Consider the following 17,788-nt stretch of genomic DNA (forward strand, 5'->3'; position numbering starts at 1 on the left):
ACAGACTCAAAAATACTCTGCTTGTATATATTGTATATATTTTTATCTTTATTTTTATTTTATATTTTTATTTCATATTTTATTTATTCTATTCTATTTTATTTTATTTTATATATATGTTTACATCTTTACGTTTGGACAGAGAGAAACGTAATTTCAATTCTGTGTATGTCTTGTACATTTGCAGTTCTGACAATAAAAACTTGAAACTTGAAACTTGAGATAACGCATACAGTTGACACCTTTAGCTCCAACTGTAATGACAAAACACTGCCAACATACACTCATACCATTTGAAAGATTAAGAGATGAAATAGTTGACTTTAAAATATTGCTATCAAATGTTATAAAATTAAATCAATTCTTATTTATTTCTATTGGTGTGATCATCATTTCGAAGAACAGCCACGGAACAAATAAACCCTTAGAATGTGGGGGTGGGGGGCTGGACCTGGACCTACATCGATCTGTTGCCTTATCTGGGCCAGGCTGTTCTTATGTATTTACAGGACTTGCTTTCACAGGAAGGTAAGATGATGTAACAGTTTGAGGCCAAGTAGCATAAAGAACATGTGTGGAGGAGGCCTGTTGGTGACGTCAGAGCCATATATATACGCCATTCTTGTCTAATTAGCGCACTGAACGCTGATTGGAGTGTTATCGACGGTCAACGCCCTCTTCCCGTAGGTTTTCTGCCTCTTTGGTACAAGAGTCAGTGCAGCTCGTACCATTTGTTGACACGGGGGGGGTGTCTCCTTTAAAGTTACATTAATGTCCGTTTGTGAAGGAGAATTAAACAGTGAGATACACGTCCAACGAAGTGTTTTCACTTCTTATAGTATATGTTCAACTCTAACATATTGTGGTGCTCTGGGTGAAGCTGTACGGACTAGTCCATCATTAGCCGTCCCTCGGTGGCCGGCATTCAGTTACTCGCTGGAAAACTGACGTAACTTGCCGGTATTCTGTTCACTGAAACACACACAGCGAAAAGGAAGTTCGTGCTGTCAGAGTTCGTGTCGGAACGTTCTCACGCTGTTTGTTCAATAATGGCTTCGGTTCGGTTTGTATAGGTGACGAGACAGCGGCACGTTGCCAGAAAATTACACTTCTTTCTCCGTTTGACTCGGTACACTAAAGAATGAATCCAGCTCGCCGCTGTTCGGCTTTATTCGGCCAGCTGTGTGTGTCCTCGCTGGGGGGACCGACAGTCAGGAGAGCGCTCTCATCGGGGGCAGCAGTGCGGACCCCGGGCGGAACACAGTGCTGTCACTCAGGTGTCGGAGGGGGAGTCAAAGGGGCCTGTATCCAGCTGAGCCCGAGCGGAACAGACAACACGGCGGCATCACCAGGTACTGTAGGCCTACATGTCACTGTTTGACCCGGTACTCACCACAGCAGTCATACTGTAATCAAACTACTTCAAACTAATGAACATTTAAGGCGTCTGACGTGTCATCCTCCATGAGTCAAAGTGTTTTTTGAGGGAGCAGCAGTTGTAATACTCGCTATATTGAAGAGAAATAAATTACAACTGTGACAGTTGGTATTTCACTCGCGAGCGTTTTACTCGAATGAATCATCAACAAATAGAACAATTTACACATTACAATCATTGATACAGACAGTAAATCTAAAATACATGAACACATCTTTTAAACAAAAGTACAAAATATGTTTTTAATGCTCAACGTCAAAATAACGGCTAACGCTATACTTGTTTAACTACGAAACGGGGACCTGTACGTACGCACACACACTCGACAAAACTTGACTAAACCTACTCAAAAACTAGCAGAAACTAAATATTAGTACATTAAAATATGTAATCTAGTTAATACAAATAAAACAACTGACTTTAACTGTACAACATACCTATATTGAAGAGAAATAAATTACAACTGTAACAGTTGGTATTTCACTCGCGAGCGTTTTACTCGAATGAATGAGTACCGGCTTCCTCTAATATAAATATGTGGGCGGAGACCAAAGCAATGATCCCGGAATGCAGATTCCAGATTCCAGATGACCGTGAAAATAAAATAACAAGGGAAAACACTCTTACACTCTTTTTAACCATTTGACGATATTTTACTTAAATATTATTTTGACCATTACTAATCACGAATTCGGCTATATCTTGGGTTTTTTTTTTGTTTTTTTTACTTATAACATAGAGTACATATTTCAACCTGTCACACTCTCCCCTACAAAATTGTCCCGACATCACATGTCTAAACCAAACTCTATTTCATAAGGGTGATACCAATTTAGTAGCTGTTCTTGACATCATAAGCATGGCTATACAACCCATCTTATGCCTAATACCCTGGCATGAATAATGGTTGATAGAACTGACATGGATTTGTCCACATTCTCGCTGGCTGAACTTCGCTGTATACTATGGGCTGATACTGAGGAAACATTTCATTTGCATGTGCTGCACTATAGCATGCGGGAGTTCCAAGTCTTTCATAAGTGAAGATTCTAGGGGCTCGTCTTTCCCTCCTTGGGAAATCATGTCTTTGTTCTGCGTCATCTTCACTTGAATCTGGATAGGGGGATGCTGGGATCTCTGCCGTTCTGCCGTTCCTCAACTGGTGGTACCTCTTCGTTGTGACTATCATCATCATCTTGCACATTCTTCTGCTGTAGCTCCGGCTCATTTGGATTTGTTATGGGCCTTTCTTCACCCACAGGCTCATCAGTGCTCAACACTGGTCTCTCTTGGTCACTGTCCTCTTCTGTGTCAGCATGCTCAATTGTTTCGTCCACCAATGGCACTTGAGGTTGCACTACTGGGTTGTAGTAAAACCCACTTTCATCATCATCATCATCATCCTCTTCTGGGTTTGTGTTTTCTGCTGCAGTCTCAGTCATCCTTTTCTTTTGCTTAGATGCTGCTTTTGGCTGGGTTTCCAAAGGTAAGTGATCACAAGGTAGCAAGAGATTGCGGTGCAATATTCTTGATCTTCCTTTTCCCTTTTCAGGCTTGACATCATAGACTGGGATGTCATCTCCAACCTGATGAATCACAACATGAACATCCTCTTCCCAGTGATTACAAAGCTTTCCAGTGCCTCCTCGAGGTGTCACCTTTCTCACAAGAACACGATCACCTGCAACAATGAGCTTCTCAGTTTTCCATCATAATGTCTTTTACTCCTCTCTGTTGACTTCTTTGTGTTCTCTTGTACAATTTCATATGCTTCCTGCATTTCTTGTTTCCATTTCTCCATGTACGTCCGATGGTCTATCTTTCCTGTTTCAGAGGTGAGGCCAAACAGGAGATCAATAGGCAACCTTGGAGACCTTTTAAACAGAAGATAGAAAGGGGAGAAGCCTGTTACCTCACATCTGGTGCAGTTATAAGCATAGATTAGCTTGTTCAAAGAGTCTTTCCAATTTGTTTTCTTCTTATCTGTAAGTGTCTTCAGCATTTGGAGCAATGTTCGATTAAACCGTTCAACTTGTCCATTTCCTTGCGGGTGATAGGGTGTCGTTCTTGACCCTATTACATCACAATTCTTTTTTAGCTGAGCAAAGAGCTGATTCTCAAATTCGCCACCTCCCTTATCAGCGATGTTGTTCGATCAATACCTTGATGGCCCATCTCATCATGCTATTCTTTCAGTACTGTGGCCTTGTACTTTTCAGGTAACACGAGCTGTGATTTATTTGTGGTTTTTCTGTGGAGAATGCCATTTTCATCAATATGAAGTCTCTCCCATTCACACAGTAGACACCTGCTTTGCATACTGAATGCATTAAGTTCATCTCCTGATGGCTTGTTATCCTGTAATTTGCACTGTCTTACTGGACCAATGTTCTTGTCCTCTTGCTGCGCTTGTTGGATCTCAGAAACTGAGAATGGTTTGTGGGTCCCTTCACTCACTGCTGCACCTTGGAGAAAAGTTAGTAGTGGACAGACTGAACAGCTAGACGTTTGAATCTCAACAGCTTGAGTTGTTGCTGCAACACAGTCAGATGTCACTTCTTTTGTACACTGTTCCATCATCTCCTCATCATTTAGAGGCATTCTCGACAGGCTATAAGCATCTACATTTTCTTTACCTGGGCGATATCGAATAGTAAAGTGAAAGTCTGCAAGCTCTGCTACCCATCTGCATCCGGTTGCGTTAAGCTTTGCAGTTGACAGGACATAAGTCAGGGGATTGTTATCACTAAACACAGTGAAAGTAGGTGCATAGTACAGGTAATCTCTGAATTTCTCTGTGACAGCCCATTTTAAAGCAAGAAATTCCAATTTTCCTGAGTGAAGATGGTAATTCTTTTCAGAAGCAGTCAGTGTTCGTGAACCATATGTTATCACACGTAGCTTATCATCTTGTCGTTGATACAGAACTGCCCCGAGGCCTTGGTTTGAGGCGTTTGTATGGAGGATGAAGGGTTTTGAGAAGTCTGGGAAACCGAGGACTGGTGGCTCAACCAGACAATCTATTAGCCTCTCCAATATTTGTTGGTGTTTTTCAGTCCACACAATTGGTCTGTGTGATGGCACTCCTTCACACTTCTTTACAACTAGTTGTGTGTTAACCTTGTTTTGTGGCATACTGTTGTCTTCTGTTGTCCCTTTAATCAAGTCATAAAGTGGCCCTGCGATACGTGAGAAGTCTTGTGTATATATTGCCTGTAATAACTTAACAAGCCCATGATAGCTTGTAGCTCACCTACATTGCTAGGTCTCTTTTCTTTCAGGGCTCTAAAAGCAATGGTGTCGGCTGCCTTCAGCTGAGACAATCTTTCCCAGGTAGCGAACTTCATGTTTAAACAGTTCACATTTGCTGGGCTTTAGTTTGATCCCGTACTTTCTCAACAGCTGAAGCACTTTTCTGACGTGGTTTACATGGTCTTCAAATGACTGACTGTACACTAGTGTGTCATCAAGGTAGGGGACACAAATGTTATCTCGCACATCTTCAAGACACTCTTCCATGCAGCGTTGAAAGGCTGCGGGTGCATTCATTAGCCCGAATGGAATCCTTATCCATTCATACAGGCCCCAGGGGGTCACAAATGCAGTCAGGGGTCTGCTGTCTTTATCCATGAAGCCCTGATGGTAGGCCTTTCCTTGGTCTAACAAAGAAAACCATGAGTGGCCACCAAGACTGTCGAGGATATCCTGTACCCAAGGAATTGGCTGTCTGTCAGGGTGAGTCTTTTTGTTTAGCTCTCTGTAGTCTATGCAAAGACGTATGCTATCATCTTTTTTCCTTACACAGACAATCGGTGAGGCAAAGGATGAGTTGGATTTCTGTACCCATCCTTGTGCAATAAGATTGTGCAGATAGTCTTTCATTTCTTTATATAGCGGCTTTGGCACTGACAGGTAAGTGCGCGTTACAGGCTCCATATCCTTTAATGATATGCTTACTTTCAGTTTTTCAATGCATCCAATGTCATCATCTGATTTGGAGAAAGAGGAGCATTCTTTGCGAAGCATGTTCTGTACTTCTCCTTATTTATGTCAGGCTCAAAGAGAAGTGTGGTGTCTCTCTTCACCGGCTGTGTCTGCACCTTACATTCAATCTGAATGGAACTGTGTTTGGGCACGATGACTTTCTCTTTTGTCGTTCTCACAGCATAGTCACATGACTGCTCAGTAGTCACCAGGTCAATAAAAGTAGACACTTTTTTTCTGAAGGCTAGGGAGAGCCATTCTTAATATCTCATGCAACTGCTCTCTTCTCGTTTCATCCAGTTTCCCTGTCATGCTGGTTGTCACTATTCGTTCAATGACATTAAAGCCTAGGATGGGCTGTGAAAGACTTCCACCTTTCATCACTAGCATGGGGACAACAAGTTCTTTAGGATCAGCTCTGCCTGTAGCTAACCTCAATGAAACCTTTATATGGCATACTTTGTCCATTGGCAGCTGAGATTTTCAAATCATTTGGTGCATCCAGTAACTCAGAGACATCCTTTAACCTTTCATGTGGCAAGTATTTCCTTTTCCATTTCTCATCAACAATACAGACTTGATAGCCTGTGTCCCATAGTGCTTGAGTTTTATGGCCTTGTATATAGCAGTCAACAATACACTGTTTCCCTACCAAAGCAACAAGGCGAGAATGGCTGTTTTCATTCTTTGTTTGTTGCATATTTGTTTTTGGGTTGATGGGCTGTTTCACAGTCATCTCACTATTTGTCACATAGCTCTTACCATGATTTACTTTATGTGCTTTCACTAAAGTTTGAAGATTCAGGACTTGTTTTATGAGTTTTAAGGTTTAAGTTGTCTAACTTCCCCCTCACACATGTTGGAGCTGAACACAGTGTTATGAAGAAGAAGATATCCTTTATTAATCCCTCAATGGGGAAATTCTTTTTTCACTCAATTTTATTTGACATGCATTTTATTATCTATTTATCTATTCATGACATCTATTACTTAATTCTATAAAACCTATTTATTTTCATACGTTTTTCAGTAAATTCAAATAATTCTATTATTTTATGTTTTGGCCTCTCAAACCCCTGAGATGTCAGGTGCTGCAACTGTCCGAGCAAGTGAGCAGATAAAAATGTTAATAATAATAACAATAATAATAATGCATTTCAAATAAAATACTCTGGCATTATTTTATGTTTGAAGTCTTCTGTATAATGTTTTTCTTTTTAATATCAATACTTTTAAAGCTCTTAAAATAACTGCAAGGCTTTTGTCCAGCAATTTATCAATTATTGTCAGGGTGGCGCAACCATAAACATTGGACTTTTATTTTGAAGTGAAGAGACAGTAAAGCCATAAACAGGATGTAGCATCAGCCAGAAGACCCCAAGAGACCTTTGGGACTAAGCTAAAAGGTTTAGAGATCTCAAATGAAATATACTGATAAATCAAATACTGATAAAAAGAACTACTTTCAACTCATATGTAGACTGTCACGCTTTCCATGTCAGGTGGTACAACCAATGTAAAACTAGAAAAATGTTAGTATTGCCTCGTGAGCTATAGGGCTGCCACAAACGATTATTTTGATAGTCTTCTAATCACATTATTTTTTCGATAAAAGTAAGACGACTAATCGGATCGTACGTAAATTGACTGTAAAACATACAGCTTATCGCACCAGCATGCAGCTGATCAGATCATTAGCTTTCAGCTTGAAGTATGAGCTAACTGAACAATTAAGATGATAGCTCATTAACCCTTTAATGAGAGTCCATGGCGCCGGGAAACGGCGAGGTCCGGGCGGGCGGGCGCTGTAAAGCTCGCAGTTCCACATTCGCCCTCTAGCCTTTCCGAGCCGACCCAGAGCCGGTCGCGGCACACCGCCGCGGAGGAAATGCGCCTGGCGGGGGCCAGCCGGCGCCGAGGAGAGGTCCCACGAGGGGATCCTGCCCCACCGTGCGGCCGTCCCTGACCCGAGTTGAATCCCCCGGGCAGACTGCGTGGAAGTTGCGGAAAAATTGCAGTGATTGGTTAAAATTACAACACCGCCCTGAATTGACGAGGATTCACTGAAGTTGCGTTAAAGTTGCAAATCGCAATTCCTGGAGGATCTGTGTTATGGTATCATTTACAGTACAGTCAGGCCTGACGCCGATTACCACTACTGCGCATGTGCGTGCGTGTGACAGAAAGGCAGACGCGGCAATGGAAGCTGCAGCCGCAGTTTCGAGAGAGAAAAGCAAAGTTTAAAAAAAAAAAAAAACTCCATAGTTTTATTATATAACAAAAGTGGTCTATTTGAACTTCATGACAAGGATAGAAGCCAATGCTATCCTCTAAACAGAAGCCTGTTTAACTTGAGATTAGTTGCAATAGTCAGGTGGCACAACTGCAGGGAATGTCACTATATAATGCTATTCAAAGCTCTAAGATTATCTATAAAACTTCTAAAATGTTTACTATTTTTAAACCAAGCCAAAGAGTGCAGGGTTTTAAGAGAAAGCCTAAGAGAAGATGAAATTGTCCTCCATGTGGACTTTTCAGAGAATTTCTCCTGCAAACATAATAGTGAGGTGCAGGCTTTTCATTTTGGAGGGAGTTGGAAGCAGGCCACAGTCCACACATGTGTGGCTTATACAGCAGAAGGCTCCTATGCGACCATCTTTGCATCCCTTCGGCATAATGACAGAGCAGTGTGGGCCCACTTGGAGCCAGTGCTGAGGGATGTGATGAAGAATTGCAATCCATCTCCTACAATTCTCCATGTAATGAGTGGACCATCTCCAGTCACCCAATACCGCAATAAAACATTTTTTATTTGCTCAGCACCATTCCCTTCCTCTCAGGCTTCCGGCAGGTTTTTTCTACGCAGGTGAAGGTGCCCAAAGTGATTGCAGAGCCCGAGCCTCTCAATTCACTGCACACACGGCTAATGCATTCCAGAGATGTATAAAGTACTGGAGTAAAGGAGTGGAGTAGAAGTACAAGTGCTATATCAAAAAACTGACTTGAGTAGAAGTTGAAGTGTTCTTTAAACACCATACTTAAGTAAAAGTACTAAAGTATTCAAAATGTTTTGTACTTAAGTATTGCAAGTAGAAGTATGTAAAAAATTGCTACTCAAGTACTGAAAGTAAAAGTAGAAGTAAAAGTAAAAGTAGAAGTACTGTTGTTTATATTATTTTAAATATTTATTAAGGCACAGCTTCTAATGTTACAGTGTTACAATTTTCATGGTCGAGTTCTGTGATTTCCCATGGTCTGTGAATGCGTCTAAATCAGGGGTGGGCAAACCTTTTTTTTTTTTACTTGCATCTTTGTGTGTCTTTGAACACATTTGAATATATTTAAACATATTTTTGTTTAAAAAAGCTTCACTTTTCAACTTTACACAATTTAACTTTTCAGCTGATTTTTTACATGTTCATCTTCAGACGTTTGAGGCCGAGGAGCCCCAAAGGTTATCGCGCCTTATTGGCAGGACCCAAGCCTTGCCCCGTCTCTGCCAGACTAATAATGGACATGTCTTCACCAGTGTGGCACAAGAAAGAAGACTTCGAGTTTTAATACGACGCGATGTTTGAAACAAGCGGTATTAAAGAATATGAAGCAGCAGGTAGCAGCTAGCGGTGCTGCTAAGGCTAAAACAACACAGAGTGTGGATGATTGACACCTGTCACCTGTCGACCAATCAGAGTCGGGAGAATCTATTAGTACCGCCCACATTCACCTTTGACCCACAAATGACGATCCAGAATGAAGTAAACACAAAGGTAGTATATCGCAGCAAGAGGTCACACTTCACTGTCAAAGCCTCTTTGTCTTTATCTAACAACCAGGAGCTTCATGACTGATTCAAACTAAAGCAGAGACAGAGCAGGAGACATTAGCAGGAGACATTAGCAGAGACATAGCAGGAGACATTAGCAGCGTTTCTTCGCGCTGAAATAGAACTTTTGACACAAAACAGCAAAGATAAGACATACTGTGTCGTTTTGTGGATTTTTTTTGCTACTCTTTGGGGGCTAGCTCGCCGAGTTTTCATCGCACAGTGATGAGACACATATCTTTGTAAGATATATTTTTATTTTTTGGATGTGGATAAGTTCGGCGGGCCGTATTGAAAAGCCTAACGGGGCCGCATGCGGCCCGCGGGCCGTAGTTTGCCCATGTCTGGTCTAAATGAATGCGAGAGCGAGGGGGCGGGGGAGCAGGTGGGAGAGAGCGCACCTGGGTGTCAGGTGTATGACGTACGGCGCACGAGCGAGGTTGATGTGAGACCGGGACTGTTATGTTGGTTTTTTGGCGTGGTTCTGACAGTAACCGAGTCCTGAACCAAACCGTTCAGCAATAAATGCAGTTTGTACAATATCGCCGTCCGGCTGGACGCTACAGTAGTAACGAGTAACGATTCAGCACATGAAAAATGTATCGGAGTAAAAGTAATAAATTCATCAAAAATATGTAGTGCAGTAAAAGTAGAAGTTGGGAAAAAAAATAATACTCCAAAAAAGTACAGATACTGCATTTTAGTACTTAAGTACAGTACTTAAGTAGTTCTACTTCGTTACTATACATCTCTGATGCATTCAGACTGGGAATGCTTTAATACACAAAACTGAGACAAGATATTGTCTACCAATGTTGATCCAACATTTGAAAATGTTCAGATTTTATTAAATGATACTTCACTGTTGCCATTTAGAAAAGTGTTGTTGTGTGTCGAATGTAATCTTTTGTGAAGTGTTTTTTGATGCGTTAGGTTTAAGTCTCTGTTTAAGAAAACTTAAATAGAGACTGATGACTAAAACACATGTTACTATTTAAAACGAAAATACATTTTTCCCAGCATATTTCATGTCATAACTAATGTTGTCAGGTGGTACAACCCATATTCGTCAGGTGGTGCAATCAATTTAAATCAATTAATGATTAAATGGTTAAATTATCCAAATGGTTTTTTACATGAAATGTGTGTAGTTATTATACTGAATATATGAATGTGTGTATTTGTGTAATTATTTTCCTGTCTTTAAATGTAAAATTGGACGTTAACGATACCTAAAACCTAACCTACAGAATGCAAGCATATTTAATTATAAAAACAACACAAAAAAAACACAATAATAAAATAATAATGTGTTACCTGGTGTAGACACCCTAAGGGATAGTTGCCAAATAAATAATCTTGAAATAAAGATTATGAATGTACATATATTTTCATAAATATTTGGTTGTGCCACCTGACAATTTTTTTTTGTCGTGAAGTTAAAAATACTGTTAAAAAATGAGTTAAAACAGTTAGAAAAGTTGTTCAAACACATTGTTCTGGACTCAAAAATATGCATTACATCTATATTGAAAATACTTTTTTAAAAATACCTTTTTAGAAGCTTTATTTGTCATTGACCCATAAGCTGAAAGTCACACACCTCCTGTCTGCTCTGAATTATTTTTTTATTTTATAGAATATTTTTTTATTTTATAGAATGTCACGAAATATTTCCAGCATACTAGATGACGTCTTCAAATGTCTTGTTTTTCTATTCCTTTCCTCGCCACTGTCACCAAGTGCTTGCTCATGGTGGGAATTGTTGAGCCTCTCTAAATAATATTACAAGGACTGTGGTCTACACCAGCTCTATATGGAAAGTCATGAGATAACTTCTATTATGTAAATGTAAATGTACTTTATTTATACAGCCCTTTACAACAGTCCTTTCGGTGTACCAAAGTGCTTTACAGCAGATAATAAATAAAGAGAACAATAAGTAAAAACAAACAAATTAAAAACAATAAAGGAACAGTAAAAACAATAAAATACAACAAAATCGAATAAGATAAAAGTGTCATAATACTACTGGGTATTAAAAGCCATCCTAAATAAGTGGATTTGTAGCCTGGATTTTAAAAAAGCCCAGGTCAGAAACAAGACGCACCTCGACAGAGAGCTTATTCCAGAGTCTGGGGGCGGCAACGGAAAAGGCTCGGTCACCCCAGTGTTTGTATTTTGACCTGGCCACTTCTAGCAAAAGTTGATCTTTAGACCTCAGAGCTCTACCAGGATTGTGGACAGTTAAAAGCTCAGATAAATACGATAGGGCGAGGCCGTTAAGAGTTTTAAAAACGAATATTAAAAGTTTAAAATCAATTCTATAAAAGACAGGAAGCCAATGAAGGGAGTTAAGAACAGGAGTGATATGCGCAAGTCTGTTGGTGTTGGTTAAAAGACGGACAGCAGCGTTTTGCACAAGTTGAAGGCGACTGAGAGAAGACTCGGAGATGCCGACATAAAGTGCATTGCCGTAGTCTAACCTTGAGCTTATTAAAGCATGAATGGCTTTCTCAAGGTCATGACGGCTTAAAACATTTTAACTTTGGCCAGGAGACGCAACTGGAAAAAACTAGTCCTGACAACATTGTTGATGTGTTTGTCAAACCTGAGATGACCGTCAAAGGTCACTCCCAGATTTCTGACGGTTGAATTCAGCTTAGAAGACAGGGTGCCAAGGCCAGGAAGCCAATGAAGGGAGTTAAGAACAGGAGTGATATGCGCACGTCTGTTGGTGTTGGTTAAAAGACGGACAGCAGCGTTTTGCACAAGTTGAAGGCGACTGAGAGAGGACTCGGAGATGCCGACATAAAGTGCATTGCAGTAGTCTAACCTTGAGCTTATTAAAGCATGGATGGCTTTCTCAAGGTCATGATGGCTTAAAAACATTTTAACTTTGGCCAGGAGACGCAACTAGAAAAAACTAGTCCTGACAACATTGTTGATGTGTTTGTCAAACCTGAGATGACCGTCAAAGGTCACTCCCAGGTTTCTGACGGTTGAATTCAGCTTAGAAGACAGGGTGCCAAGGCCAGCCGTCACAGTATCCCCAAACACAATACATTCAGTTTTGTCATCGTTTAAATGAAGAAAATTTCGGGCCAACCACTGCTTAATATCAGTAATACAATCAAACAAAGAACATTGACCATTACTGTTTGGCTTCACTGGCAGATAGATTTGTAAGTCGTCTGCATAACAGTGAAAAGAAAGGTTAGCACTGGTGGTGTCGTTCAACCAGGGGTCTTGACTTGGCAGATTTTTGCCTAAAAGGGGCAATAGAGTCCAGAATCCCGGCACAGGTAGAGTGGAAGGAGAAGAGAAAATGATCAGGACAGAGCGGGGAAGCCAAGCCGTTCAAGGGAAAAGACTGTAAGTCATTAAAGGCAGCAGTGAATTCATCGGCCGTGGAGGGGGTGATAATACACTGCTGACAGGATGGAGCATGAGGTTTACTGTCTGATTGGGGGGCTAACACTTCAAACACAATGGGGAGATGATGCAGGAAACTGAGAGCCCAAAGGAAATAACAAGGTCCAATGTCTGCCCAAGATGGTGCGTTGGTTTATCAACGGATTGAATCAAATTAAAAGTTGCCAACAGGCTTTTAAAGTCGGTGGCGAATTGGTCAGATGGGCAACAAACGTGAACATTAAAATCCCCACATATCAGGATCTTGTCATGTTTGGGAGAATGTCAGCCAGAATTTCAGTGAACTCATGAATAAAGCCCTTATTATATTTCGGAGGGCGATAGACAACTACACACAACACAGGACTTGTGAACTCTACGGCAAACAATTGCAGTTCAAACGAGGAGTATGTACCTGTGGGAAGAAGCCGACATTTAAAATTGTCATTGAACACAGCAGCGAGTCCCCCCACTCGCCCCGACACTCGTGGTGAGCTGAAGAAAGAACAGTTGGGTGGGAGGAGCTTAGAGAACGCGCTGATTTCACCTGGTTTCAGCCAGGTTTCAGTCAGCAGGAGGAAATCCAAAGAATGCGAAGTAAAAAAGTCGTTTAGGATGAAAGTCTTATTTACAACGGATCTGGTGCTGATGAGAGCCATGCGAACCATGCCGGTCCGTCTGTTGGGAGGCCCGGTTAACGGAGATTCTCCAGCGCGCGGCCCCATCTACAGATCCTCACGGGTCGGCGGCAGGGAGGTGGGCACCCGGCCTCCGGTACGGCTGGCAGCAGCCATTGGTAGGAGTAGTCCACGGAGCCTCAGATGTCGTATCCGGCGTAATCGCTGAAGAGACCAAACAACGGATGGCAAGCATTGTACGTGGAGGACGAGGCCAGGTGAGCTTTCAGCCGGCATATCACTCCACCTCTCTTTCCTCGTCTTCTGCGACGGCTGTTGCGAGGCAACCGACCAGGAAGCCATAGGTGAGAGGGTACGGACGCCAGAACAGGTGGTGTTGGATTTGTCTGATCGTTAAAGTCCTGAATCGGTAATTTGTCAACCGAATTGCGGATTTTTAAGAGGATCAGGTGATCATACACCAGTAGTGATGACACTTTATGCGAGAAAAGCGATAAAAACAGGACAATACACAGAAAAGGTAACAGAGGTAGACAGCCAGCCACACACAACGGCACCATCTTGCCTCAATAAAACTCAACTCTATTCACTTTAGATCTGCACTCATCTTTTCTTGTGCGATGGACAGCAGAATACTGAAATAACATTGAAATAACATGGCAGCATACATACCCGTGCACCTCATTAACAATTATAATTTGGTGTATTTAGTTACATGTCCTGCATCAGATCTCTCTGATTTTCAGTTTAATACAGGATGAATAAAAGCAGAAACCGTTGACGTTTGAGATGCTGCAACTAAACAAATTTGCTTAATGATTAATCAGCTAATTGTTTCACTTCACAAATGGAAACATAAGAACAAATCCTCTCATGTTTACATACTTAAACAGTTTGACATTTTCTGTCAAGTCATTTGGTCGTCATGTTGGCTGATCATGAGCCAGTGTTAGCTGTTCGTGCATGTCTTTGGAGATCATAACACTGCCCTGTTGACCTGTTTCTATAGCTGTTTTGTTCTATTTATTCCTTCTCTTCTGCCATGACACAGGATGTTTTTGGTGTTCTTTCCTGTGCCTCCTAAGCAGGTACCTCTGTTGAGTAATCTGCTGGAGCAGCTTAAGTCTACTTCCTGCTGCAGCAAATCATGACACTGCACTTCTTATCTCGCTACTGTGCTTAACGAGCTGATGACAGGGCTGTGAAGAGATGCTTACTTTGAACATGAGCAGACACTGCTGCAGATCAGTCAGAAACTATTATTATTAATAATATTATTATTGTTTCCATGACGATGTCTGATTAAGGTCAGACAATGGTGACGGCTAAACTTGAAATGATATTTTTAGGGCCTGAATGAATTCAGTATCAAATCTGCTCATCAAATATAAAACTCAACTCTATTAACTTTAGATCTGCACTCACCTTTTCTTGTGCGATGGACAGCAGAACAGTGAAATAACATTGAAATAACATAGCAGCATACATACCCGTACACCTCATTAACAAGATGCTTAATCCAAATACTGCAGACGATTCAGAACTATTACACAACTGTTAAGCGTGTTCGTTATTTTGCAAGTAAGGAGAACTCAAAGTTGGAAGTCCATTTTAAAAAAATGTATTTGAGCATTGAAGAATTAAAAGCACATGTACATGGACTCTCTTTATTCTGGAAACCACAGTAGACAACGTCCCAAAAAGAAGTGTCTAACTTACAGGTAAACAAAGTATTTATATGCGAATGTGCTACTATCTTATTGGTCTAAAGGTGACGAAGGGGAGTGGTTTAAACTTAGCCCCCCCCCTGATTGGTCCATCTCGATGTCCGTCCCCTGCTCCGGTCTCCAATCGGAAGGGGTCAGCAACCTGGGGAGAAAGAGCCCTACACTTTCTCTCCTGACTGTTAACCTCCTTTCACATTAAGAGCATGCTATTATATTACACCCTGGGTGTGCAGATCTTTAACAACAACAACCTATGTGTAACTAACCACGCGCTTAACGTGCCAACAATTATTATGTGAGTGAGCGCATCATAACACTTATGTTAAGTAATATAACAACACTTATTGTTTTCTGATATAATGCAGCACTTGTATTACTGGTGAAATATTAATCCCTAACAAATCCCTCCTTTGACACCTTTTTAGGTGTCAACACTTAACCCATCCTTCCATGTGCGAGTCATCCGTTGTGCCTCGGAGCCTTTGTAACCTTCAGTTCAGTATGGGCCAGCCTACACACTGCCGTCCGCTTCTATGTCCTCCCAACTTACCTCTCCTCCGTACTTGATCTCTCCTCCCTCAGGCTCTCGATCCTCCCAGCGGGATGACCAGTTTCCTGAGGGTGCACCTGTAACTTCTTTCTCGTCTTCAGTCTCATCTGACTCCATTCCTTCACCTAGGCCTCTTCTCCTTGGACATAGCGGTGGTAATCAAACGAATAATCAGGGACCTCAAACTTCAAAGACTGGAGATTGAGAGGTGTTTTGCTGGAAGTCAGTGATCGCTTGTTTCTGCTCAAGGGAGTGGTAGCTGGTTCTGTAACATTAGCAGATTCATTATTCACACACATTTGAGCCTCCGACCATAATATGTGGAAGACAGTAATCAAGACAATCAAAACCAAATGATGCACATCTGTCATGGTCTTGGTGGATCAGGCTTTTCAGTTAGAGTTTGTGTCAAATTATTCTACTTCTTTGGAGCCTTTACCAGATTCTGCCAAATCAGCTCTAACCTCTCCCAAGGTTCGAGAGGGCAGTAGGGCAGGTACACAATGTGTCAAGTGCTGCCAATTTGCTCCAGTCTTACGTTTAACCTGGACCGAGTGAGAGCCTTTCTCTATCAATTCATACGGCCCTGTCCACTTGGGTTCAGTCCACTTTCTTTTGTGAACTTTCACACGTACCCAGTCCCCTACCTGTAGATCAACTGGAGACTCTTGGGTGGTTGCTTCAGGCTCGGCTTGCTGCACCTGTGTGGACAAAACTCGAATCAAGTTAGTAAGAGCAGTCATGTACTCATGACAACTTACCTGCCATACATCCAGTGACCATATGACCTCCCTCCCTGGGTGGGCCTGGCATAGGCCTGCCTGGCAGTAACTCATGCAGTGTCAAGTGCGTCTTGGCACCGGGAGATGTCCGCATAGACATGAGAGCAAGAGGAAGAGCATCAACCCACGTTAACTTTGTGCCATGACATATTTTAGCAATTTTCCTTTTTAATGTCTGGTTTGCTCTTTCTACCAGGCCCTGTGATGCGGGATGATACACTGACCCAAATTGTGTGTAATACCAAGCGCTTTCTCTACCTCAGCCAACTGCTTGTTGCTAAAATGGGAACCATTGTCTGATCTGATGCTTCTAGGAACTCCACACCTAGGTATAAGTTTACGACGACGACGTGCTTTGCGGTGACGTATTGTGTCACTTCCGGTTATCGGTGTTGTTGCCACGGTGCTCTCTGCTCTGCTCACCTGAACAGATTTTTGTATATTTCTCACATCAAATCAAATCAAATCAATTTTATTTGTATAGCCCAAAGTCACAAAGTACATTTGCCTCAGAGGGCTTTACAATCTGTACAGGGAGTGACACCCTCTGTCCTTAGACCCTCGGTTCGAGTGAGGAAAAACTTGCCCACAAAAAACCTTTAACAGGGAAAAAATGTGGAAGAAACCTCAGGAAGAGCCACAGAGGAGGGATCCCTCTCCCAGGATGGACAGACGTGCAATGGATGTCACGTGTACAGGACAAATTAACACAAACATATTGTACAATTACAATAACTGACAAAATGACAATGAATCACAATGAATGATAAAAATGATTACAGTAACAGATATGGTAGTAACAATGACAGTAATAATATATGTAGTGGATGTCGTGCAGGATCACAGCAGCAGCCACGATCGAGACACGACAGAGCACAGAAACTCCGGGGAAGTTTGGTTAGTAACATGCATTAATGAGACATGTCCACAGAGAGAGAGAGAGAGAGAGAGTTTTCGGTAAGGGAGATGTGACTGCATCTTCAACCAATACCGTGCCTGGCTAGCCTAACCCTGGGTGGGGGTGGAGTCCCCCGGCAGTCTAATCCTATGGCAGCATAACTAAGGGATGACCTGAGCCAGCCCTAACTATAGGCTTTATCAAAAAGGAAAGCTTAAGTCATTCTTAAAGGTGTTGACCGTGTCTGCCTCCCGAACCAGAAAGGTGTTTTGTTCACAGAAGAGGAGCCTGATAGCTGAAAGCTCTGGCTCCCAATCTACTTTGGAAACTATAGGAACCACAAGGAACCCAGCGTCCTGAGAGACACAGTGTTCTAGAGGGGTAGTAAGGTTTATGAGCTCTTTGATAAGATGGTGCCTGACCATGAAGAGCTTTGTAATAAGGAGAAGAATTTTAAATTCTATTCTAGATTTAATAGGTAGCCAATGCAGGAAGCCAAAATGGGAGAGATGTGATCTCTGATCTTGGTTCCTG

General features: G+C 41.8%; 1 protein-coding gene across 1 annotated transcript in view; it reads left to right on the forward strand.

Annotated features, from left to right (window-relative positions):
* The first annotated feature begins 677 nt into the window (after positions 1–677).
* Positions 678–17,788, forward strand: part of nocta (nocturnin a) — a 33,739-nt gene continuing 16,628 nt past the window's right edge. Inside the window, exon 1 of the mRNA XM_019259188.2 lies at positions 678–1,352. Within this exon, the coding sequence (XP_019114733.2) occupies positions 1,142–1,352 (211 nt within the window). The 5' untranslated portion in view covers positions 678–1,141. The remainder of the gene's footprint in view (positions 1,353–17,788) is intronic.

Source organism: Larimichthys crocea, chromosome I, assembly GCF_000972845.2.
Source record: "Larimichthys crocea isolate SSNF chromosome I, L_crocea_2.0, whole genome shotgun sequence".
Taxonomy (NCBI): domain Eukaryota; kingdom Metazoa; phylum Chordata; class Actinopteri; family Sciaenidae; genus Larimichthys; species Larimichthys crocea.